A 27,335-nucleotide genomic window follows, 5' to 3' on the forward strand; every position below is an offset into this window, starting at 1 on the left:
TCTTCTAAGAAGTTTTCATGGGACCCCTTATCTCATTCAACCTTATCCCAAACCTTAATTATACTGAGGAGTCTTCACTGGGACATCCCATTCAAAGGTAAAGGGGAGGCTCAGACAGAGAGCCAGCAGAAAACATGAGGAAGGAGACCTCTCAGAAGCAGGGAGCCCAGAAGGATTCAGAGAGAAGCCAGAACCTACACTGTTGTTCAGCCCTTTTTCAGTTGTATCTGACTCTCCATGGCCCCATTTGGGGTTTTCTTGGCAGATGCTGGAGTGGTTTGCCACTTCCTTATCCAGCTCGTTTTGTGGAGGCAAACAAGGTTGAGTGACTTGCCCAGGGTCACACAGCTAGTAAGTGTCTAGAAGGCTAGATTTGAACTCAGGAAAATGAGTCTTCAGGCCTAGCATTCTGTCCACTGTCACCTAGCTGCAAACCTAAACAAACCTACTCAATGATCTCAACAGCGCCCATGGATTCAGCCTCTATCAATGTCATCTCTATGCTGATGATTCTTAGATCTACTTATCCAGCACTAACCTCTTCAAAGACCTCCAGATTTACATCTCCAGTTGCTTATAGGACATACCAGACTGGATGTTCCATAGACATCTTAAACTCAACATTTCCAAAACTGAACTCATTATCTCCCGCCCCCAACCTTCCTTTCTTCTGATTTTTTTTTTGCCTTTTTGGTGAGACATTTGGGGTGCCCAAGGTCACACAGCTAGCATCAAGTGTCTGAGGCCAGGCTTGAACTCAGGTTCTCCTGACTCCAAGGCCAGAGCTCTATCTACTGTACTACCTAGCAGCCCCCAAAATACTTTCTTAGGTGTACTCTGGCCAGGAATCTGTCAGTCCCTGTGTTGTAAGCCATAATCCACAAATCTGAATCCTATTCTTACACACCATCTTCTTAGCTAATTGTTCATTTCCCAAATTAGTTTTTCTCTTGTATCCATTGCCTTTAATAGGCAATGAGTTGTGAGGAAAATACAACCTATCGCCCTATAATCTTCAGTTTTTTGCCTAAGACTTCATAATCATTGACAATAAGTTTTAGATTCCTTCTGGTAGTGTCATTTGTGCAATTTCCCTTCAGTAAAGCTTGCTTGCTTTACTTGTCTGTTGGCTTCCATCTTGTTCTATGTTCTATCATGCCTTGATCTGCCTTTCCAGTTTACCCATTTAGGAACATCAGTTATTGACCAGAACAGGGACTAATGGTCTTGGCAGGGGCACCTGCTTCTCATGATGTGGTTTAGGGAATGTAACAAGCAGGAACTGGTACTTGAAACCTCATGTACTAATGGCAGGATTTCTCCCTGGCTCTGACTAGGAACCTTTCCAGAACCTTCAGTCTCTTCCCCCTGGCAACATAAGTGGCACATAAGGGAGAATCCTGGGATCCCGAACCTTACTCAAACTGCGTTAAGGCCTCTGTCTGTAATTGGATGCTCTCACCTAATGGCTTCTACGGCTCTATTCTAACATTCTTCCCAAGAGTATCCATCTTTTTCTTTAGGAAGAGCCTCAAATTTATATTTAACCTCTAATTGTATGGCTGTCATTTTCCTTTTCTTTCTTCTCTTCCACAGGCAGTCATCCTGATGTGGGTTAAGTCCCTTCTCTTCTACTAGTACCCTCCCCTCTGCTTCATATTGGGTTTTTTTCCTGCATGGAAGCCTTGCATTTCTTCTTTTCAGAGTCCCTCAGATAAGATGGCAACTATTGTAAGCCTGCTTGAATGCCACTAAAACGTTTGTTATTCCATTTAACAATATTTCCTTTTCTCTTTATTGCCTTTCCAGTTTGTGCTCCTTTTGTGGGTAGTGGGAAATAAGGGAGAATAATCTGAATAACCAATTTTATCAGTTCAATGTTTTGTTAATGATTGTACCTCAAGTCCATTTTTCCCCCTGAGGGATTATACTCAGTTTTGCTGGATAGATGATTCTTAGTTGTAATCCTAGCTCTTTTGCCTTCTAGAATATCATATTCCAAGCCCTGCAATCCTTTCATGTAGAAGCTACTAAATCTGATGTGTTATTCTGACTGTGGCTTCATGATATTTGAATTGTTTCTTTTTTGGCTGCTTGCAGTATTCTCTTATTGATCTGAGAGGTTTGGAATTTGGCTATGATATTCCTGGGAGTTTTCATTTTGAGATCTCTTTCAGGAGGTGATTGGTGGATTCTTTCAATTTCTATTTTACTCTGTGGTTCCAGACTATTAGGGCAGTTTTCCTTGGTAATTTCTTGAAAGATGATGTGTTAACACTTTTTTTGACCATGACCTTCAGGTAGTCCAATAATTCTTTTTTTTTTTTTTTGGTAGGCAGTGGGGTTAAGTGACTTGCCTAGGGTCACACAGGGCTGGTGCGCAATCCACCGTACCACCTAGCTGCCCCTAGTCCAGTAATTCTTAAATCATCTCCCCTATACCTATTTTCCAGGTCAGTTATTTTTCCAATGAGATATTTCACATTTTCTTCTTTTTTTTTCCATTCGCTTGATTTTGTTTGATTGTTTCTTGATTTCTCATAAAATTATTAGTTTCCAGTTGACCAATTCTAATTTTTAAGAAATTATTTTCTTCCATGAGCTTTTGTACCTTTTTCCTTTTGGCCAACTCTGCTTTTTAGAGAGTTCTCTTCAGTGAAGTTTTGTGTATCTTTTTCCATTTGGCCAGTTCTGTTTTTTAAAGTGTTATTTCCTTCAGTATTTTTTGTGCATCTTTTACAAAGCTCTTGACTCTTTTTTCATGATTTTCTTCCATCACTGTCATTTCTCTTCCCAGTTTTTCCTGTACCTCTCTTACTTGGTTTTTAAAATCTGTTTTGAGCTCTTTTAAAACCAATTCATATTTTTCTTTGAGGCTTTGAATGCAGGAATTTTCACTTTGTCTTCTTCTGAGTGTGTTTTGATCTACCTTGTCACCATAGTAACTTTATACGGTCAGAATTTTATTCTGTTGCTTGTTCATTTTCCAGCCTATTTCTTGACTTTTGACTCTATGCTAAAGAGGAGCTCTACTTCCCGAGTGGTGGAGACACTGTCCCAAGCTTCAGTTTTTTTATGCAGCCGTTGTCAGAGGTCATTCTGGGGACCTGTAGGGTTTTGGCTCTTTCAAAGTGGTGTGATTCTAGGGAGAGATGTGTTTACTACTCTTTTGTGCAGTGCACTGGTTTGTGAGCAACCACAAGCTCTCTTTTCAACCCTGGAACTGTGATCAGGGTTCCTGCTCTTCTGCAGCCTCAAGCTTTGGTGTGCTAGTGCTCCTCCTCACATTGGAACTAAGGCTCCAGACTGCAATCCAGATCCAGATATAGGCAGTGGAACAGAGTCATTCCCTGGGTGCTAGCAAAGGGACCCCTGTAAACTCCTTCTGACCTATTGTCTCTTCCCCTTGCCATGTGTAGGCTGAGAGGTCTGGAAACCTCCACTGCTACCACTCATTCTCCCTGATGCATGCTCCTGGTTTACTGGGGCCTGGTCTGCACTGGTGCCTGTACTGGACTGTTTCTTTCTCACCCTGGACCTTTTCTGTTGACCTTCTAAGTTTCTTGGGCTGGAAAATTGTTTCTCTCTGTCTTTTGTGGGGTTCTGCTACTCTAGAATTTGTTTGGAGTCATTATTTAAAGGTATTTGGAGGGGGTTAGGAGAAAGTTCAGGCAAGTCCCTGCCTTTACTTTGCCATCTTGGCTCTGTGTGTCACCCCCACCCCCCAGGTTTTTATATGGTTCTCACCTAATTGATAGTTAATTTATTGTCTTACATAGAGATTAGAATGTACCCTGTTGGAGAGTCCAGTATATGTTATGACCCATCATTAAGAACTAACATTACTGGAATGATAGCTAATTAATTGCCTTCTGCTGAATAAAGTGAATACGGAGGAATCTTTAAAAGTAGAAGTTTCTTAGCCTACTTCTGTTGGACCTAAAATATTAGATTTAAATTGGTATTCATCTAAGCTAACTTAGGAAGAATTTTCACCTTCGTTTTCTTAAGCAGTAAAATAAACAGTCACAGCTAAATGTTAAGCAACAAAACTCAGTTTGAATTTTTATGGCTGTGATAGGATTTGAGTTAGATTCTCCCCCTTCTCTCCTCACGTTGACTTGACACCCGTATCAGGCTTGTAACTCATTTGACTTCAAGAAAAAAACTGGTCCAGATAAGCAACCTGGCTGGACCAAAACAGTCTTGTGAACCAAATAAAATCTATCCCCAAATATCAGAGCCAGATATCTGTCAGATGTAATGGTGATACCTACATTGACCTGCATGCAGTAATCATGTGATATGTAAAAATAGCCTCCTCAAGGGTTGTTGTCCGTATTAGTATTCTAAAGAGAGGGGATTGAAGGTTGAACGTGGGATAAAGGAAAGTTGTGTAATAAATATACACGGTATACTTCTGTATGGATGTACATGGCAAAGATTATTGAAGCAAGCTGTAGTCTAAGGCTTTTATTTGTTAATAATTACTTTCTCTTTATTGTAGATACTTGCACCATAAAGAACTAGAATAGTCTTCTTTATGTTAGATGTACATTTTTTGAAAAATCAAGACAAAAAAGAAATGCTAGTTTATTGATGATTATTGTTATATAGAGGAAGCCCAGTGTGGTGCTTCCATCATTGATTGGACTTGGAATCCTTAAGCAGCAACTCAATTCATTTTTTTCTCTGTGTCATACTTCGTTCATCTGTGAATTGAGAGGGATGGATCTGTAAAGGTCCCTTCCTTCCATCTCAGCAGTTCTGAGATTTATATAGTGATTTAAATTTTACAAAGCACTTTATTCATAGCAAACCTCTGAGTTAGGTAATATAGATATTGTTTCTTCGTTTTGAGGATTAGGAAGCTGAGGCCCAGAAGTTACCAATATTAATTGGTTAACTAACATTAATTAATTAAACTCATATCTTACCATTTCAGTGCTTCACAATTAAAAGGACCTGGGTTTTAATCTTGGATCTGCCATTTACTCTCTGTGACCTTGAGCGAGTTATTTGACCCTTTTTCAACTCAGGTTTCTCATTTTGTAAAGGAGCTTGGATTAGATGACCTTTGGGTACTTCTAGCTTCAAGTCTGTGTGTGATACTGACTGATCTATGAAAATGTCAAAATCTGAACTTAGGGAAAATATGCTTTTTTGGGTAATTCTTTTATTTACCCACAAGGATCTTTTAAATGCAGCTTCCATTAGTATAATTATGTTGGCTTATTGATTATTAACTTAACAAAAGGTCTCACAGGCTGTAGAAATTTAAATTCGTTTCTGCCGGTTGAAGATGAATCAAAGTTAAGCACAGAAATGTCAGTGGAAGAGATGATGATGCGAGTTATACAAAACTTTATTAGGAACATTTCCAGAGCAAAAAAGTGTGATGTGTTCATAACTGTCCCTGTTGTTGCTGAACCAGCATACACACACACACACACACACACACACACACACACACACACACACACACATGTAAACCATTGAAACCTAGTGACATAATGTCATTGCTGCAAAGAACCTTAAAGATCATCTAGTCTAATCCCTTCATTTTGCAGATAAAAAAATTGGTCCAAAAAATGGACTTGGGTCTTAAAGTCTGACAAAATCAGGGCTCTAGTTGCAAGTCTCTTCCTGACTTTTAGCTCAGTATTCTTTCCACCATAACACAGACTGCATCTTTGTTGATGTTGAATATAGAAATGGCAAATCTTGTAGCAATGTGCTTAAAAAAAAAGATTCTGTATCAGTGCTTCATAATTAAGTAATTGATTGTACCCTTTAGTTTTAGGATTTGTAGCTATTGTGTTTTTAGTTTTAATTCCCTTTTCAAATGCTTTTAACCTACTTGGGCAGTAACTTCTGTTGAATACTACTTCCCCACTGCTTAAAAGAAAAGGTAACTTCTGTTTCCTGTAAATCTCTCTCCATACTTCTTCCCCTCCCCTTCTCCTGCAATGTATAACACTGACTTTATTCCTAAGCACTGTAAGTGTGGAGGTGCAGTGGTGGAAAAGCATTTGGTGTGTCTCTGGAGATTATTTGAGCATGTTCTGGCTGCTCAAGGTGGGAGTGGAGAATTGGCGTTCCACAGTGGTTTTGCCTGCCAGTTTGTCCCTCTTGTGCAATAATAAACATCACTGGTTAATTCATGGAGTGCAACCTAGTTATTCTTAGTTGGCTGTGGAAAACCAACTATTTCCAATAGTGGGGGGTGAGGGGGTGGGAATCAATTTAAATAAGAAAGAATTCCATTCATGCGGTTTTCAAAGTCTCTTTGGAGCAGAGAGACAAAGAATATAAATGTGTAATTATGAGAAATAATGGGAAAAGGCATAGTGCCAAGTGAATATAAGGGAGAATGGTTTATAGTCTGATAATTAACAAGCAATGAATTCAAAAGTACAGTTCTGTGAGGTGCCCTGTTCCAGTTAAATACCTCTTATATGAAGTTCTTGAGTTTTTTTTTAATCTCTTGTACTATCAATAAATTTTCAAGTGCCTACTATTTGCATAATTCCAAAGGCATGCTTGTAAACTGTTTCATATATATAAAATACATAAACATAGAGGGAGGACCTAACCACTGGCAGCATCAACTTTATGGTTATTATTTTGAATAAGCCAACTAAACTTCAGATTACTGTCTTATGTAATATAAAAAGTTAGTTACTTTAGGTTTCTGTCTGATGAATGCCCTCTAGTATTTTTATTGGTTCATTTCAGTTCCATTTAATTTTTACCTTTATTTTGACCTTGTTGAGCCATAGTAGATTCAAAAGCTTTTTTCCTGCAGTTATATCTCTTAAATGTGATTGTAATATATTCTATCTAACTCATCCTAAAACACTTATTTTTGTCAAAGTTCTTTATAAACCATTAAAAGTTGTATACAAAAGTGAAGGTGCCACAGGAACTCATTGAGTAGGGAGTTGACATGTTCAAGACCTCTGTTTATAAAAATCAGTTTGGCAGCTGAGTAAAGCATAGATTGTAATGGGGAGAGATTCAGGGAGACCAGTTAGAAAGCTATTGCAGTAATACAAAGAGCCTGAAGTAGGGTGGTGGCTATGTGAGTGAAAGGAAGCAGACTGGCTGGTATGAGAGATGTTGTGAAGGTAGAAATGACAAAATCCATGGATTGAATATATGGGAGTGAGAGTTAGGAGTCAAGGATATTTTTTTTAAAGTAAGATTTTGAGCCTCATTGTTTGGGAGGATAGTATTGTCCTCAACAATAAGGACACTTGGAAAGGGAAGGATGGTCTTGGAAGGGGAAGATAATTTTTAAGATGCACAAGAATAATTTAGAGATGTGTAACTCTGTCTCAGCAGAGTTACAGTCAGTACAGTCTGGCAACCATCTGCATAGAGATGAGAACCCATAGGAGCTGATGAGATCAGCAAAGCGAATGCCAAAAGTATTAATACTTTACTCTGCATTTTAGGCACAAGTCTACCAGAAACAATCTTGATTCATTAAACATTAATCTAAATTCAAGCATTGATCTGGTTGAGAAAGATGCCTTTGGACATGCCATAAGACATTTGGTTTCGTTTGTTTTAGTAAATAGCATTTTATTTTTTCCGATCACATATAAAAATAGTTTTCAGCATTAATTTTTTATAAGATTTTAAGTCAAATTTTTCCTCCCTCTTTCCCTCCCATGTCCCCTCCCCAACATGGGGATCTATTTTATTTATATATATATTTTATATAATCTATTGCAGGTTATACATGTGCAATTGACATAAGACTATTTGAAGTAACATAGGAATCTTGAACAACTTAAAAGGTTACAATATATAAATATAATTTTGAGTTAACATTCTACCCTATCAAATAGAATTGTAGTCACCTAATCCCCTCAAACTAGTATCTTCTCTGACCACTCCCCTCCTCTGATCAATACAATAATCCCTTCAGAATGGGGAAAGAGTTACTGTACTTAGGTGAATCATAACTCTTAATCCCTTCAGGAATTGGAGGAAGCAATGATTTTAACTGGACCCCAGAGACTTTTCTTTCTCTAAATTTGGTTAACACCTTTAATCCATTTTCCCAGGCCTTAGCTTTCGTTCTTGTCCTTTTTACACACTTTTCCTAAAGAGAAATCTGGAAAGGATTTCAGACTAAAGAAATAGTTCTTAATACTTTAATTTTTTTTTGGAGGGGGAGGGTGGTAGGCAAAGGGGATAAGTTACTTGCCCAGAGTCACACAGCTAGTGAGTGTTATGTATCTGAGGCCAGATTTGAACTCAGGTCCTCCTGACTGCAGGGCCAGTGTTCTATCCACTGAGCCACCTATCTGCCCCCAGTACTTTCATTTGAATGGAAAAAAGTTTTAGTATGCTTTCACAGATAGTACAGTGGGAAAAGAGAAGGAATCCAGGACAAACATAGCCTTTGAAAATTCTTAGGCCAAGAGGACTTGATGTATTGAAGAACTAACAAGGAAATTAAGAAGGTGCTATAGTACATATAGTAGGAAGACCAGAGGAGAGCAGTGTCATGAAAAGCTAAAGGGGACTTTCTATGTCAAGTCAGTTGCTAAGTCCTGCCGATTCTACTTCCACAACATCTCATTTCCATTCCATTCTCTCCACTCACACTGCAGTCACCCTAGTTCAGGCCCTGTCTACCCATGAACAATTAATATCTCTCCAATTACTTAAATCTGATTTTATTTGTGTAAAAATTTATTTGTATAGAAGGTTTTTTATAATTTTGTATGTGTGTGTAGTTGTTTTTAAAAAATCAGATATATTTCTCATTTTAAAGCTTTCATGGTCATGTCTTTCACTCCTTAGAGTTAAGTAATGCAGGTGTTAATTTACCTGTATTTTACAGGAAACTGAGATTTAGAGATTTTAAGTAGCTTGCCCAGAGTCACACAGCTAATGTGTCAGAATTGAGATTCAGTGCTTCTTTCTACTATACCAAGCTACTTTTTATCTACTTAAAAGTTATAAAACCTGATCTACATTTTTGTTTAATCTTTATTTTTTATCTGTCATTTATAGGCAGGGCAAATACAGGCAAAAAATAGTTCAAGTGAAAAACATGTCAGGACATTAGTTGTCTAGTGTTACTAGTCAGTCAATAAACATTTATTTAATGCCTACTGTGTACTAGGCACTGTGTGCTAAATGCTGGGTTACAAAGAAAGGCAAAAGACAGTTGCTGCCCTGAAGAAGTGCACAATCTAAAGGGGGAAGATAACACATGAAAAGTAACTGTAAAAGGGAGCATGGTGAAGACCTACGGCTGGCTGAGATGTCTGCCCTAGGCACCCTCTTTAAATGGAAGATCTTATTGAGAGGAGCTCTCCAATAATCACCCTCCACTTCTGTCAGAGTGGAAGAGGGGCGTCAGGGGCAGGAGAGTTCTAAGGATGGGTGAGTGTCAGAATTGATGTGGTCTTGCAGGGAAATGAGTTTCCAGAGACAGTGGTGAAGTCCAAGAGAGCAGTCTACTACTACAAGCTCAGTTGTGGGTTAGACCTAACGTGTAGTTATTAGGATGAATTATTAAGAGATTAGTGGCCAGAGTAAAAGCTCTCTGTATTTTATTTACCCTGTTTAGGCCATATCTAAAGAATTATGTCCTGTTGGTCCCACATTTTATGTGGAATATTGGTGGGCTAAGGGAAGGTGACAAGATGCTAACTACAAACAATGTCATCACTTACATTTATTTAACACTTTAAAGTTTTCTAAGTATTTTGGCGTTTAAAGCCTCTCATAATCTGGCCCTCTGAGATTCTTAGTCTAGTCTTAGTCTTCTTATGCTATATTTCCCTCCACATATTCTATAATCCAGTGATACTAGTTTCCTTGCTATTCCTCGAACAAGACACTCCAATCATCTCTGAAATGTGCACTTTGAGCATTTTCGCTGGTGCTTTCCATTGCCTAGAACCTTTCCTCCTCATCTTATCTTCCCACTTTCCCTGATTTCCTTCAAGTCTCAGCTAAAGTCTGACCTTATACAAGAGACCTTTTCCAGTCCTACTTAATCTTAGTGTTTTCTGCAAAAGGAAAAGGACCTATATGTTAAAAAAAATTTATAGTAGCTCTTTTTGTGGTGGCAAAGAATTGGAAATTGAGAGGATGCCCATCAGTTGGGGAATGGCTGAAGAAGTTGTGCTGTATGATTGTGATGAAATACTATTGTGCTATAAGAAAGGATGAAATGACAAAAATGTTTTCAGAAAAACCTTTGGAAAAGGTTTGAAAAAAACTTTTCTTTCAGAAAAAAGAACTGATGCAAAGTGAAATGAGCAGAACTAGAAAAACGTAGTATACAGTAACAGCAATATTATATGTTGATCAACTGTGAATGACTTAGTTTTTCTGATCAATAGTGAATGCTCCAAGGCAATTCTGAAGGACTTAAGATGAAAAATGCTATCCAACTCCAGAGAGAGAACTGATAATAGTCTGCATGTATTTGAAGCATATTTTTTCACTTCATTTTTCTTGCTTTTTTTTCCCCAAGATGGCTAACATGGAAATGTTTTTGCATGACTTCATATATATAATCATTGTATTGCTTGCCTTCTCAATGCATGGGGGAGGGATGGAGGCAGGAGGGAGGAAGAGAATTTGTAAGTCAAATTTTAAAAATGAATGTTAAAAATAAATATTAAATGGGGGAGCATAAAAAAAATTTAGTTCCCTCTGACACTCCCGTTTATCCTGGGTATAATATCTTGTTTGTTTATATGTAGTTGTTTCCATGTTATCCCTCCTGTTAGACCCTGGGCTCCTTGAGAGCAGGGTCTGTATTTTGCCTGTCTTTGTAGCCACAGTGCCTAGCATACAGAAGGCTCTTAATAACTGCTTATTGACTTTGACAACCATCCTCTAGGATAGGTAGTGTGAAAAAGTACTATTAGCCCTATTTTATGGGTGGAGGAACTGAGGTTCAGTGACCTCTCCTGGCGTCTCCTAACTCCCACCTAGTTCAAGTTTTTGCTGCCTGACCCAACCAGGAGGGTTGAATTTGTGTCCTTTTTACTAACAGTATCTTCCAGTCTTTCTCCACTGAATGAATGACCCCTCCTTAGGCAGCCTCATGCCTGCCTGTGTAAGCTCTGTCTCTCTTTCTCTTCCTTCCCTGTTCTGTTCCTCTCCATTTCTCTCCCCTCCTTCCCCATCTGTCTTCCTTCCTCCTTTCCTTCGCTCTCTGTCTCCCTTCCCCATCAGCTTTAGTCCTACTGCAGGTCAAAACCCTGGGAATTCAAATGTGTACTCCTGTGTCCAGGCCCACCATATAAATTGCAATACTATGGAAATAATAAAAAAAAAATCTTAGTGTTATCTTGAGCTCTTAGTTTCTTCTTGGTTTACATTGCTAGCTTTTGGCTAGGGCAAGGGAAGGGCTAAAGTATATTTGTAAGTAGGTGTATGGGATGTAGTTGGGCTAAAATGTTTCTTCATGGGAGAGGATGTCTCTGTCAAGCATGTTCCCAGCCATGGCCCATTCATGACAGGACACTGAGCACTGCTACGGCTGCTGTAGACAAGGAAGCCACCTGGATTTAACTCTTCTCATTTTGTGTGATTTAAAATGAAGGCAATGTGATAAAGGACCAAAGCATTAATACCTTATTTTCTTTTCTCTCTTACTCAGGCTGGAGTGAAAGGGACGTTGGGAAGATTGGTGGGCGTTTTTGAAGTAAGTCAATTAAATCTTTTAACTTCCTCTAAATTGTTGGGAAATTGATATAAACACTTCAATAGCTTGGATATGCTTTAAAAATTCTAGTGTGACAAAAACAGCTGGGAAGACTGGGAAAAGATCTGGCAGAAATTAGGGTTAGATCAAAACCTCATATCCTATACCAAAATAAACTCTAAATGAGTACACGACTTAGGGGTAAAAGGTTACATCGTAAAGAAATTAGAAGAGCAAGGAATGAAGGTACTTTTTTGGATCTGTGGGTAGGGAAAGAATTCATGACCAAACACAGGGTAGAGAGGTTCACAGAAGATAAAATGAACAAAATATCTAAAAGGTTTTGCACAAACAAACCAATGCAGCTAACATTAGAAGGGAAAGCAGGTAATGGAGTGGAGGTGGGGGGTGGCAAATCTTTGTAGCAAGTTTCTTATTTCTAAGATTATAAGGAACTGATTCAAATTTATAAGAGAGACCCATTCCCCAGTAGATGAATAGTCAAAGGATATAAACAAACAGTTTTCAAAGGAGAAATAAATCCAAACTATCAATAGCCATGTGGAAAAAATGCTCCAGATGCTGCTAATAATGAGAGAATCTGAGGTTTTACTTTACGTCCATCAAAATTGACCAAAAAAGGAAACTTAAAATGGTTGGAGGAACTGAACTGTGAACTGGTCCAGCCGTTCTGGAAAGCAATTTGGGAATAAATCCCCAAAGTCACTAAACTGTGTAGAACCTCTGACCCAGAAATATCATTGCTACGTAGGTATCTAATAAGTGACTTTGGAGCATGTTTTCATGTGGCTGTTGATGGCTTGTATCACTTTCTTAAAAAACTACCTCTTCATGTCCTTTGACTGTCTCTTGGGGAATTACTTTTGTCCTGTATGTATTTGAAAACTGTTCCTTATAAATCATCAGAGTTCTACTAGAGAAGGTTTTTTTCAAAGATATTTTCCCCAGGTTTACAGGAAATTTCCCTTCTAATTTGTTAACTCCATTGGTTTTGTTTGTATAAAAACTTTTAAAGTTTCTTTGTAATCGAAATTATTTATTTTATATTCTGTAACTCTCCTTGTTTGGTCATAAATTCTTCCCCTACCTGAAGTGATCTTTCCTACCTTGCTTTTCTTAATTTGTTTATAATGTTGCCTTTTACATATAGGTAATAATATCCATTTGGAATTTTATCTTCATTTATGATGTGAGATGTTAATATAAACCTGATTTCTGCCAGAATGCTTTGCAGTTTTCCCAACAGTTTTTATTGTCAGCTTTTAACCTAGTGCTTAGGGTCTTTGAGTTTATTGAACACTGTGCTGTAGTGTTCGTTTCCTTCTGGAGTAGCATTGTTACCCCCATTCAGATGTCATCTCTGTTGAAATATTTGATGTCTAGTAGAATTGATCAAGTGAGTAAAGCAGGGGCCAGGGAAAAATAGAGAACATATTCAATTAGCAAGCTTTTATTAATTACCTCCTATTTGCAAAACACTATGCTAGACCCAGGGGATACAAAGACAAGAAGATAATGGTCTCTGCCATCATGGAGTTTAAATTTACTGGGGACATGGAGGGAACAGGAAACATGTTACAAGTAAGTATTAATACATAATAGTTTGAGGAGAAAGAGAGACCATTTATAACTAAAGAAATTGAGTAAGTTTTTCAATAGATGGTCCCTGAGCTGAGCCTTGAAGAAAGCTCAGAATTCCAAGAGGCAGAAATGAGCAGGGGGGTTCATTGGAGGCAAGTGAGACAGCTAGTGCAGAGGCACAAAGTGGGAAAATGACGTGCCAGTTTGGGGACTAAAATAGCAGGTAGGCCAGTTTGAGAGACAGTGCATCCCAGAGCCAATGAAAGCACAGAATAATAGAATCTCATAGTTGGAAGAAGACTCGGGGCCATACCTGAACAAGAATAACCAACAAGTATTCTCCTATCCTTTGCTTGAACACCTCTAATGATCCAGGCATCCCTCTACCTTCCAAGGTGTAGTCCGTTCCATAACCTTTAACTAAGATCTGCATGATGTCCCAGTCATCATCCTAAGCACAGCCTGTCTTTCCTTAATGACGAAGAGGGAACAGATGGTGTTGAGGTGAATATTTGGTGAAGCTGGCCCAGAAAAAAATAAGGAATAAGAAAACAGCTGAGTGATGAAGTCTATAAGGAAAATATCCTTTAATGCACCCTCTTGGTCCACTGTCTCTGATCATTTTGGCACTGATCTCATTTTCTTAGTCTAGTATTTTATCTGATTTAATTTATGTAGTGGCTTTAGGAATTTTTGAAGTGGTAGTCCATGGAGAGGTATAGGGGGAAAAATGTGACCTTTTTTCCCAGGGTAGCTTAGCCAAATGACCTTACTTTATATTCAGTGAAATCTATTTTAAATAGACTCTATGGTTTTTAAGAAGATAAGAAAGTAAAGATGGGGCAGCTAGGTGGCGCAGTGGATAGAAAACCGGTCCTGAAGTCAGGAGGACCTGAGTTCAAATCCGACCTCAGAGCAAACACTTGACCTGTACTAGCTGTGTGACCCTGGGCAAGTCACTTAACCCCAATTGCCTCGCAAAGAAAAAAGAAAGTAAAGAAAGAATCCTTCTGTTCAAGTACCTTTAACAGAGGCATGTAAGTTTATTATTATTATCAGCCGTCTGATAGAAGATGTTCTCTGTTTATTTTCCCTTTCCTCTTCAGAACCAGGAAAGGAAGCACAGAACATATGTCTATGTGCTTATTGTCACAGAAGTGTTGGAAGACTGGGAGGACTCAGTCAATATTGGTGAGTTATCCATCCTGTTGGGTGTTTGGAGGTGATCCTGTAAGTAACACTGCACCAGGTGCCCCTTGTACTCTTACCTTAGTAGATGATACAATCTCAAAGGGTTCGTGAATTATTTATAGAAAAAATAGGAAAGTCTTTAAAAAGAAAAGGGGGGAGGGAGGAAGCCCTTTGAACTTGAGAATGAGAATTTTAGAATTTATGTTAAATAAACTAAAATTCCCTATCTCCTCAAAGCCTATCAATGAAAAACAGAAAACAGGAGGGTATATTGAATTTATTTCTAAAATCATCTTTTTTTCTGAAAGGAAGAAAAAGCCTGACTCAGTAATTAATGTTTGTATTGTTCAGCTTGTGCCAAACTGTTCTTATTTCTTTAGAAAACAAAACTGTTATCAGGGAGTTTGTATTGTAGCCCTCTTAGAATCATAAAATCATCTGTCTATGATGTAGAGAAGGGAGGTTTGGAAAGTGAAGAAATTGAGTCCTATGAAGATTAAATGACTTGGCCAAAGTCATACATAAGTAGTCAGTACCAGAATCAGGATTTGAGTCCCATTCCTCTGACTGCTCCAAATCCAGAATTCTTTATTGAGGAGTCACTTAATAGTCTTAGATTGATCCAGTGACTTCATTGTTCTGTCCATTCCAGCCTTTATTGTGGGGCCGGCTCTCTCCAGAAGAGCCACTTGATCTTTCGTAAATTGATGTTGTAAGTTCTTTTTACAAAGTCAGAATTCTGTGGGTAAGCAATTAACAGAGTTATCGATTTAATATCACTGGAAATAGGCACACTCAAGTGGAAGTGCCATCAGAAAAGCATTGCCAACTTTTCTGTTTTAAATCACATTTGTGTAATTTCACTGTAGGTAATCCATTTGCCAAAAACACCGCCAAACTATTTGCTATGCCCCAAAGATGGCCAAATAATGAACTAGAGTTGCCGCTGGAATAGAGATAGGACTGGACTTGTGATTTCACTGATATGAGGAATTCCTGGAAGAGTAAACCCGTTTTACCAAATCAAGTCAACACTTTCTTTGAAACAGGGTTCAGGAGAGTTGAACACTTGAGCAATTAATTGACTGAGCTCATGTAGCCATTATCTTACAGAAATAAGACACTAGTTGTGTGACTCTGGGCAAGTCACTTAACCCCGAATGCCTCACAGTAAACAAACAAATAAATGTAGTCAAGCAAAACAAATTCTCACGTTGTCCATGTCCAAAAAAATCCATCTCGTTCTGTACCCGAGTCCCTCACCTTTTAGGAATACATGCTGTATCGTCAGCCCCCTGGACTCATGGTTTGTCTTTACAACATTGTTGTAGCAAAGGCTCTCTCAGTTCTACTCCTTTCTCTCAGCATCAGTTCATACAAGTCTGTATTGCCCTTTATAGCAACAGGGGATGTGGAGTCTCAGGTGTGATATGGGTACTCTTCATGAGCCATGATATCACAGTGTCATAGTTTTATTTCTGGCTTGAATTAATAATACTGTCTTAATATTATAATATTTAAATGTTTTTAAAATTTATTTTTATTGATAACTTTTTGTTTTTTCTGTCACTTCCTTCCCATTGTATGAAGTTAGGTTTTTTATTGTTGTTGTTTGCTCGGTTTATTTTGATGAACTGCTTTTCCCCTATGTTTTGTTTTTTGTTAAAATTGTTATCTTAAAGAAAGCAGGTATCTTGCTTATTTGAATTAAATTTTAAAAACTTTGTTGGGAGTCTTCTTTTTACTTTTTGTTTTACAGTGGCAAGGAGAAACAGTCAGGTAGTCTGTGGGGTCCCTTATCCTGCAAGAATGCTTCAGTGCTAAACTCCTCCTCTGTAGACTAGCTATAGGATAAGGAGCTGTTCCTTGCTTCCCTAACATTCCTGTCACTCTTTCTACCCCCCAACAGGAAGGAAAAGGGATTGGTTTAAAATAGAAGATGCCGTAAAAGTGCTGCAGCATCACAAACCCGTGCAGGCCTCATACTTTGAGACCTTGAGGCAAGGCTGCCTGGCGAACAACGGCACCCTGGTTATGGGCACTACATACTCGGTCACCAGTCAGAGCTCGGTGCCAGACATTAGATGACTGAAGACATCCTTCCAAGAAAAACAGAAATTGGAAAATAGACTGAAATCTGGATCTCCTTTCCTCTCCCTGATTCTCTTTTTGCCCTCTCTTCACATGCCTCCTCTTTCAAACAAGGCATGGGCAGCAGCCTAAAACAGAGGAAGTATTCTTTGATAATGTTGCTGTTTGGTATGAAGTGGAGCTTTTTTTCTTTTTCTAAAAAAATCCTCTTTGGGGGGCTGAGGGTGGGATGGGTATGTATTTTGTAAAGTATATTTTGTGCATGATGTGTTCTTTCCCTTAGCACCACCTCTACCCTCTGAAGAGAGCCGGGCAGCTTCTCCTCTGCTTCGCACTCTGAAGCGTTCCTATCTGTCCAGTTCCCATCCTGGCCAGACGTTTCCCTCTTTCTTAAACTAAAAGATACTAATGCAAGGCGATCTCTTCCAGGAGTCTGTCCTGTAATGTGCTGTTCAGACTGTCAGGTTGGTCATGGTCAGTGCACGATGCATTTATATACACATTATATAATTGACATATAATATGTAAATAAATGGTTGGAGAAGGACGTGTTCAAGAGTCTAATTTTGCAGAGTTTCTTTCACTTGGAGTGCTTCAGGAGAGAAGAGAGTTTCTTAAGTAATCTGCCTAATAGGGTTCATCTTTTATTTTTTTTGACAGTCCTAGGCCAGTTTCCCTGTTCATTCTTCAACTTCCCCACCCTTGGTCATTTGCTATGATGACCTGGGTGAGGAAAGAGTTGGACGACTTTCAGACTGCCCCTGGTGCTCACAGCCTTCCGTCTTCTCAGTTGGCGTTGCTACTCTGTCAGAAGAAAACATGAAGAACACTTTGCTTCTTTTTATTACCCAGGCAGGAGGAGCAAGTAGCCCCAGTCTAGATCCAGTGAAAAAGTGATAGAATTGAATCTCAGCCTGCCCTGATGACAATGGGGATTTGAACTTGGAGCTCTTGGGATTAGACTCTGTAAAGACCTGGAATAGCCAGCACCAGTTCTGTCCTGCCAGTTTGAAGTTCTTTCCACAGCCCTATTTGTAGTTGATAAACTCTCTCTTTTTGTCCATATGCCTTATCGTGCTGAACTGGATATTGTATCTGTGCTAAAGCATCCGACCGTGCTTCCCCCAGAGTAGCCACACGTGTTCCTCCTCTTCTGTGCCAGGGCAACCGTGTCGTGTCCCCAAAAAGAAGCATGTGAGGGGAACATTCATGTGCTCACTGTCGTGCTTGTGGTGTAGCAGCATTTATAAATTTACCGTGGAGCATGCTCAGAATATTGTCTCCTCCGATGGATATGGAAGGTACAACTTCTGCCCAGAAGTACTAAGGTAGAGGACTCTTAATCATTTATTAGAATAGCTACATAATGTATTGGCACATTTTAAACTCGTTTATTGGTTTATTGATGTTTCATACTGTCAGTCTTTATTTGCCAGCTGTGTTTAGTTGGGAAATAAAAAGGAAATGGTTGTGAGTTTGTGGGATGGGCGGGGGCAGGGCATTAGTTAATCCCTGGCTTGGGACAGGAGGTTGTTGCTAGGCTCTTAGTAGCATCTCCTTTGTCAGAACATAGCCAAGATGTGAAATTAAATCTGCAGTACTCTTTTATTTAATAATTCTAATAAATACTTAGACTTTCAAAAAGGGTTTTTTTCTTCCCTCCCACTAAAAGAGGAACAAATAAGTCTGGTAGACCTATCAATTTAGTGTCTGACTGGAGAAGAAGGTAGCCAATTTTAGAAGCTCGCAGACAGGAAGATCACAGCAAAGCAAAGCTTTGAACTACAGGGCCAAAAAGCAATACTAGCATTTTTGTCAGAATACACTAATCCCATACTAATTAAGTAGTTTTTATATCCATGGTTCAGGATTTCCAATGGTTTGAAATAGAGCGTTACACTTTGATTCTAAATGTTGAACTCGGTTTCCATGTAACCATTTAGAAATGAATGTACCATCTCTTTTTAAGAAGCCCACCCTCTACTTTAGAGCACTCGAAGGGCCTGCCCAAAAGAGCCAAGAAAAACAAAATCAGATCAAATCATCCAAGACCTAAGTGACATCCCAAGAATGTAAGCCGTCTACCATTGCCTTCCAGATCGATTCTGTCTTTGTTCTATAGATTTGCTGTTTTGAAAATCCTGTGCAGAAAAACAGCTGGTACTCCTGAAAGAGCAGCTAAAGTTTGGTATCAGTAGCATGCAGGCCTTTTTTTAAAAGGCATGTTTAACAATATTTTGAAAATGTTATTACTAGTCTGTTAAATTCAAAATATAAGGATAGAATATTGTTAATGACTGCTGATGACTTTTTTGTTTGGGTCAGGAAAATCAATTGTGCCGAGGAAGTATTTTAACGTAGCATGAATCAGTGCTACTAATGCCCTTAGCTGGAGGGACTTGTTTATAGACTCTTTAACTAAAAAATGGAAGCTTTGTCCAATACCCATAGTTAAAATCAGTGCATTGTTGCACCATGCTTCTAGTGAATGACAGTTTTGTTTTTCCTTTCTGTATCACAAGTTCCATTCCTATCATTTTTAGTATGGATTAGAGATCTCTTGTGATAGAATAGGTGGATTGATTTGATAGATGGATCCATTGACTTTTAATTTCCATAGCCCCATTTCCTCAAAGAAAGCAAGAAACAAGAAAGTGTGTACATATACACAAGCCATCCACATAATATTTAAGAACATACCCTCTTGATTTGGCTCATATTTTAGGAGCCGTGTACGTTGTGTCTATTGAATGAATACCTGTAGAAAAAAGTAAAAATTGTTTTTTTTCTTTTAAAATTTTTTTAAAATTCATATTCCCTTTTTCCCCTTGAAGGTTTGTAAAGATTGCAGTGGGTCTGAGGCTTCATTCATTGGGTGCTAATAAACTATCCCAGCTTTCTTGGAGACAAAGAAGAGAGAGAAGGGAGTATATGTGTTTGTGTGTGTGGTATACCCAATATGAAAGTGCAGTCATTGAATTTACTTTTCCAGAGTCAGATGCCAATACTCTGTTGTACAGAAGATTTACTCACTGTGGCCCTGTGAAGTCAGCAGTAACTGAAATGGATCAAAGGGAGAAGTAACATAAATTTGAGACATGTCAATTTTTCTGAGATTACACATAGTTTTAGAGTAGTTGTTGGTCTGCATAATTTCTGAGGTCACCTCACATTTGCTGCACAGCCCAGCAATAGAATTGTGGTCTCTGTGGCCTTCCTTCTCAACCCCAAGTCCATGGCTAGAAAACACCTCGGGGGAAGTAACATGAATATCAAGTACTTGAGGAGTGTGCTGCAGGAGCTTTGCAATCCTGTTTCTACACAGTCAAGTTCCTCTGTAGTGAAGAAATGTTTTGTCTTTTGATGTCAGAAGTTGGTTAGTAACCCATGCTAGAATCTTTTACTCAGAAGAAGAGAATTAAAAAAAAGACAAGACAAGAATATTTTAGTCCTTGTGGTTTATAAGGAAAAGGGGTAAAAAAATTGTGTAATGGAGACTTTCTTCCTCCTCAGCTCTCCATCCTCTAGGCAAGGTAGTTGTTCAAGGCATCTTTTTGCCTTCTTAAACAGAGCGCCATCAATAGGCACCTTTTAGACCCTAGTATGTATTCTGCTTCCTGTACTGAAAAATTTATAATTTCCATTTAATGCATTGATGCCTCTCTAGAGGTCTGAATGACAGTTTTCCCACACTTCCTTTTCCTTTTAAATCAGTTTATTCTGAGCCATGTTTACTTTTCCAGTTAATAAAGATTTCACAGCCATAATGTGCTCCTTACCTAGCACTGTGGTGTTCCAATACTTCTCTAGGGTTCTTGAAGCCTGAGCTGAGAGTATACTTAGTATGTGCAATAGAATATGTAGTGACTTCCGTAATATCACAATTTTTCTGTGTGTGTGTTTGTAGGGGGAGAGGGCTGAAGACAGAGATGTGGTATAATCAGTAGTGTCCTTTGGTTTGGATTCCATTTGCATTTCAGAAAATAACGTGCATCAAGAGAATAAGCTGGAATACAGAATGATTAACTCAAGTGACTATATTTGGGGAATCTAGCTGTGAAGTGACTTTTTATTTGAAGGTACAGAAGTCAAGTATTTTGGTGTGTCTCTTCTCCCAACTCCCACTCCCATCTTTACCCTCCCCCTCTTTTTTTTTCCCCTTTCCCTCTTTTTTTTCCCCCTTTCCCTCTTTTTTTAATCTCTAAAAAAGGCAAGGGATTGCTTGAAGCTCACATAGTTTTGTCACACTGCCTAACCACATTGACATTCTGTTAATGTAAACCACACGGAGATCAGGCTTGCCCCAGAGAGGCCCGTGAGGCTTGGAAACTGTGAAAGGAGTAGTCTTCCAGAGTTGGGCTGTAGTGCTCACAGATGGATAGCAAGCATATGGACTGAGCTTCATAATATATATGTGCAAGACCAGCTTATTTCAATGTCTGTTAATGGAGAAGAAATCTAAGGAAAAATATGGGTCTTATTTGGCAGTTACTGCTCTGACCTTGAAATTAGAAGCTCTGGGAATCCAGAGAAGCCTCTGAATGGCTTTCCTTTTTCTGGATGCCTCCTCTCAGATATCACCAACAATGGGAGAATATTCTGGGATGGGGGGGGGGAAGAAAGAAAGAAAATGAGAGAATGTTGACTGTAGTGCATGTGTATATTGTATTTAATTGGGGCGGGGGGGGAACTGTTGCTAGGTTGTTTCTATCAAAGCCCAGTTAGTGGAATCAGAAATCTCATCATTTCTTACTGGAGACTGACAGCCTTTAATTCTATTCAGTTAGCCTTTCAGTCTTAATTTTTGGACAAATGCATTCAATTTTTTCACAAAGACTCATCATTTTCTTTAGCCCAGAACCTCCCTGGAGATGTGGGGAACTTGGACTTTTCATCTCTGGCAAAATCATGCATTTCCCATTGAGAAGGACCAAATGCAAGATGTTAATTCACCCCGTTCTGCTTTAAAGAAAAAACCTATGTGGTAGTTTTAGGGCCATTTCATTGGAAGCTCAGCCGCTATTGCAAATAACCATTTAGTTTTAAGCTTGGGGGCTACCATTGATAACATTGATTCGATTAGGATTTCTAAAAAATGAAATTATTTGTATGGGGCAGGGTGGAGAGACTAATCCAACAATTCTAAGTCAGAAATCCACTAATTGACTGATACTATAGGGGATTCTGCTAAAAGGAGAATTTTTTATTTAATAAAAAAAAGATACCATAAGTTACCTGTATGATGGAATTCCTAGGCTACTGTTTGTCAGTGATCAGACATTTAAGTTTTTTTCTCTGATTCATTTTCAACTGAATGTATGTTTTAATTAGCTTTAAATACAAAAGAGTAAGGTGGATATAATTTCATTTTGCTAAGCTTTTCAAATACCTTTTTAATACGCTAATCACATCAAATGCAGATAGAAAGCTATCTATTTAAAAAACAAAACCTTAGGTTGGGGAGCAAAAATATTAGCACAAACTACTAATGTGCTGGTTGTTGATAGACGTTAGCCATGATATTTATTCTGTTCAGAACAATACTTGAGTACAGCTAAGCATTTATCTAGGTATTGAATTCCAGGCTAGTTGATCTGATCATAATCTCTATATGTGCACCTAGAGCCAAGAATGCTTATCACAGCTTAATAGTTTTAACATGTACTCAGAGGATCATTTATTTGCCAGGTGTGTTTCTGGCAACAATTTAAACAGAATTAAGAGGAATTGGGCCAGGAAGGAAGGATACTTGAGTCTCTATGAAAGCTTCTGGAATTTCTTTAAAGAAAACAAGTACTGGGACCTCAAACCACACTATTTTCTGAAGTCTGTGTTGACTCCTGAAGCTTAGGATTTGGTGGCTTAACAATTTATCTAGTGACGTTGCCCTTAAATTCACACTGGAAATAATCCCAGTGAGAATCTTCCTGAGCAGAGTATGCTTAGAGCAACTTTGCCTCACAAGTGGAGTACTGAAGGTTTTCTTTTGCAGAAGGCATTGACTGGGGGTCCATGTTGTCCTATCCAACTTGGCATCCTACAACAGAGTTCTTTTAACTGTATTCTCATTGCTGAGTTGTGTACTTTCTGTTCAAAAGTATAAAGCTGGTTTTTCTCTGTATCTTAGGTGTCCAAGGAATATACAGTGTTACATATACTTATGAGAACCTTTGTTAACATGAGTGATTGGGGTGGGGGGTGGGGGACAAGCAGTTGGGGATGGTTTGGGATAGGGTACAGAAATTTAAGTCTTTAAGGACTAGAAAAATCTATGTAAGTTAACATAGGAACTAACATTGAATTGAACCATTCTTAGAAGATCCTTAGCAAAGAGCAGAGACTTGAAGCAAAAATTAGATCCGTGCTTCCAAAGCCCTGAGGAAAATGAAAATTGAGAGCAAGTTATCTTGTCAGTGGGCAAGAAGCCAGTGTTCTCCCTGAGCCGGTACATGAATAACAAGGCCAAAGAAGGGATGAGCAGCTGTCACTTGGGCAAGAGAATCCAACTTTGTTGCCTTGTTCCACATATCAAGTGGAGCCCCTTTTGCACCAAGGGTTTATCAAGATGTCTATTCCTCTCCAATCTAAAGTGTTCAGAGTTTTTATTTAACATGAGAGCTTGCTTCTGCTCCGCTCATAGACAGGAAAGGCCATTTGTTATCTTGGTCTGTGGAGTTTAAAATCTTCAGAATGTATGTAAATGTGTTATGCTACACTGTACTTAATATAAATGATTAATTTCAGCCCCAGTAGAGTATAGTTAACTGCATGGGATTGTATCATTTATTAATAGACAAAGTGCTTGAAACTCATTTGAAATGGAAAGGATTTGAATGTAGCTTTGTAAAGATATAGGGTCCATTTTATAAGGTCTGAAAATTTCACAGCTGGTTTGTAATCAAAAAAGTCCTGCACCCTTGAATGTGTTTTTGATGGGCCTAATTTCTGGGAGATTTGCCTGTTAAGGTTTGGTTTCTCTAAACTTGGGAGTATTTGTAGGCTCTTTTCAGCTGATAGGTTGAACTCCTAAGGTTATCACAGTTAGCATGTCTTTAGAAGAAAGATGTCCTAGCTGTGTGTAGCACATTGTCTTGTGTTTGAGGAAGTAACTGAGAGTATTTGAGGATGTTGGGAACTATTTTAAAACAAGTATGTGTTAAGCAAGAATCTCTCACATATTCTTGTGTGTCAGAGCTGCAAAAATGGCAGCAAATTAATATCTTTGTGTCTTGCAATTGCCAGCCAATCCATTATTTCAAGTATGTTGTCTCTGTCACCATTGATGGCCTTTTGTAAAGGGTAAGCATGAAGTATTGAAAGTCAAAAGTCAAGTTGCATGCGTTTTACCAGTAATGTGTGGTCTCTCCAAACAGGTTGCTGTCTGTGGAGTAGTTTCTCTGCAGTAGAATACTTGTCACTGTGGATGATATAAATTGTCATTTGCATTATAACACTAGTTCTTTAAAAAAGTGTATCTAGAAATGCCAATTCCACTTTCCTCCATAACAGCATTCAGCATTCCCTCAAGGAAGAAGTGGCCAGATATAAAGGCCACATGTTTCCTTCTTAGATGAATATGAACAGATGTTTCCAGGAGATACCAAGTTGAGGCAAAGAAGCAAAATGTATTGTATCTGTTCTTTTTTTGTCCCCCAAAAGGGCAAAAAAAAACCCTTCCATAATCCTTTCTCTGCCCATCCTCATGTTTTAGTGGAGGGTCACTGTTGTACAAATAACAGCCAAAATTAAGTAATGATTTCAAAACTGAATCTCGGAACCCAAGCCTTCCTCATCCAGAAACCAGCCTTCAAAGATCTTGAAGCTGGTAAGAACCTCTGTTCTAACCCCACAGAGCCAATATCTTAAGACTTTGTTGTTCATTTCAGGCAAGGGGGGGAAATGTTTGGCATGTTAATTATCTTTTTATTATGTACTGCCCATGACACACTTGGGGGGAGGAAGGTATCTCACTTGTGGTCTTGGGACATGTCCAGCCATCCTCAGGGCCAGAGAAGACAAACACCTCTTTGCTAGGGTTGTGTGTTTTGCATCTGTGAAAAGAACAGCTTAAAATTTATAGTCTCAGTTACCTCTAAACAAGGAACATTGAACAAGTGATCCTAAGGAAGAGCTCATTGGACTGTGGAAGCAGAGGAACAGCTGCAGGGCCCTTCGGAGGCCAGAGGATTCTATGCCCTGCACCTCATGCTCTTTATTACTGATTCTGGTTATTGTAATGTTGTAGTTTAAACTCTTCCTTTTCCTCCCATCCCTCCCATTCACATTTTCCCAAAATAACCTTCGTAACACAAAAGTTAGGTGAGCTTTCTGGGGGTCCATTTCTCTTGACTTCTTGTCCTCCACTTGTGGCATTTTAACAGCTTCTAAGGATGTTGGTTTAATCTCTTGGAATGGAACAATTCTGAAGCCTGTCATATGGATATGGAAGGAATTACAGGTTTGGTTTTGTTTTATTTCTTTTTTCAAGGTTTTTTTTTAGGCTTCATTCTTATTCCCACTTCCTTTCCCCCTTGTACTAGGCTTGTCCTTTGCTGGCAAGATTTGGGTTCGATTCAATGTGTAGAGAAATAGGACTGAATAAGAAAGATCATGAAGGCCAGTTTCAAGCTGTGAACAGTGTGTGCATAAACATATGCATGCACACATACACACATACACACATATCCCTTTTCTACCTAAGATGAGGTGGACATGTTTAATATTCTTTCCATAGACTGAGCAATAGAAAGTAAAGCCATCCCTCCCATCTATAGATAAAGCTTTGACACCACCACTAAAAGTCTCCCACCCACATTTTTTAAAAATCCTGATATTAATATGTCTGAATGTGTAGTTCCTTTATATGTTGATCAATTTCCTTCAACTTGAGTTTTGTGTGAAGGAAAGGCATTGGAATTGTAGGTTGTGATCTCGTGCCAACAAATAAACACTGGTATTTCACATACCCTTCTGCCTGGTGTCTGTTCTCATTTCTTACCAGCAGTTTTCCAGTTCCTCACAGTTATTCCTGTTACTGTCTGTCTTGAGTGATCCCTTAGTAGTTGGACCAGCAAAAAAAGGAAGTACCAGTGTGCAAAGTCTGCTTTTCAGCAACTCAAACTGGGAAAGGGCCTTGTTGCTGGTAGCCATCTAATTTGGTCAGGACAAGTGGTCTACTGAGGAGAGGGGCCACAAAGCACATTACTATAAGGCTAGAGTTCAAAAATAGAGAGAGGAATGAGGTCCAGAGTAGCTGAAGATGGTTTCATGAAGAAGGTGGGTCTTAGAAGATGAGTTATGCTTAGATAGGTGGAGAAGGGAGGAAAACAAGGCAAATTACCAAAAGAAAATGAACAGAGAGGGATTTGGATATGGATATTTGTGAAAAAGTGGGAAGAGTACTTTAGGTGGTGTGGAAGATAAAGTTGTATCGTTAAGGTGGGGATAGATTCTGTTGGATCTTGAAAATCAAGAACGGGCATTTAGATAATTGGGAAGAAAAGAAATTTTTTCAACATGACATGGCATCGTGGAACTAAGTTGATTTATCTAACAATGAGCAAGATGGCTTTCATGGAAAGAAGATGGAGAAGGAAATCCAGCTAGAAGACTGTTCATACTTGCTCTAAGGACCTTTCTAATTCTTAAGATTTTTTTTCTCCTTGGGAAAATTGACCTTCCCAAGTTTACACAACAAAGTAGTGGTGGATGTGGAACCTGAACTCAGATCTGACTCTAAATTCACTCCTTCTATTAAGTCCAGTAAGGTCTGGCCCTCCCAGCCCTCTGACCAATTATTAGGCGTTGGTCCAGTCCTGGACAGAGAAGTCGAGTTGGCAGAAGTTAGGTTTGGTGCTTTTGATATTCTCTCACCAGCAGAGAGTTTCCAGTGCCCTCACATTCTCATGGCTGTTCAGACCTCCCTCCCTCCCTCTCTAGTGGTTTGAACATTGTCAAATCAGAGCTCCTTCCCTCATCTGTCCTAAGTTCCCTTCACTCGGGGGAACTGCCTACTACTGAGAACAGTGATCAGCCCAAAACTGAATTAACATAACAGACTTAACTGTTTAGTGACATCTTCATGGAATTTCTGGGCATCACACCTTACAAAAGACATTGATAAACTTCAGATGAAGACGACCAGGATGATGAAGAAAAGTTTATATCTTTATATCATACGAAGACTGGTTGAAGGAATTATCTAGCCTGAAAATACCTGATAATAGTAACTAAAAGGCAAACATGTTGAAGAAGAGTTAGATTTGTTCATTTTGGCCTTAGGGGACAAATAAGAGCAGTGGGTAAAGCTGCTGAGAGGCAGATTTAGGCTTGATGTGGGGGTGGGAGAAGTTAACCAAAAGAATGGACTGTTTTAAGAGATGGTGGGTTTCTTCTCATTGGAAGCAAGATAGTCGTTTGTTGAGGTAGTGGGGATTCTTTTGGGAGTGTGGGTTGGACTAACTGGTACCTTTCAGCTCTGAAATTCTCTGATTTCAAGCATAGGGGTTTGGGGTTTTGGTTACTAGCAATAGAAATAGAGAAGGGCCAGGTGCAAGAAAAACTGAAGGATCAGGACAGTGCTAAGGGTTACTATTTGAATGAAGGAAAGAGTTAACGATGACTTCAAGATTTTGAGCCAGTAAATGGGAAAATAGTGATGTAATTGGCAGAGGAAACCATTCCAAGGGTAGCATGGGTACTGTTTAGAGTACCAGGAGTGGGGAACCTTCAGCCTCAAGGCGACCTTGGGGATTTG

At 38.9% G+C, this 27,335-nt stretch overlaps 1 protein-coding gene across 1 annotated transcript in view; it reads left to right on the plus strand.

Moving 5' to 3' along the window:
- The window catches only part of NUDT3 (nudix hydrolase 3), a 76,942-nt gene extending 51,398 nt beyond the window's left edge, over positions 1–25,544 (plus strand). The window contains exons 3-5 of the mRNA XM_020999589.2: positions 11,651–11,695; positions 14,404–14,488; positions 16,398–25,544. Of these exons, the coding sequence (XP_020855248.1) occupies positions 11,651–11,695; positions 14,404–14,488; positions 16,398–16,576 (309 nt within the window). The 3' untranslated portion in view covers positions 16,577–25,544. The remainder of the gene's footprint in view (positions 1–11,650; positions 11,696–14,403; positions 14,489–16,397) is intronic.
- Positions 25,545–27,335: the final 1,791 nt, after the last annotated feature.

The sequence above is a fragment of the Phascolarctos cinereus genome, unplaced genomic scaffold, assembly GCF_003287225.1.
Source record: "Phascolarctos cinereus isolate Bilbo 61053 unplaced genomic scaffold, phaCin_HiC Scaffold_5;HRSCAF=322, whole genome shotgun sequence".
Lineage (NCBI taxonomy): Eukaryota > Metazoa > Chordata > Mammalia > Diprotodontia > Phascolarctidae > Phascolarctos > Phascolarctos cinereus.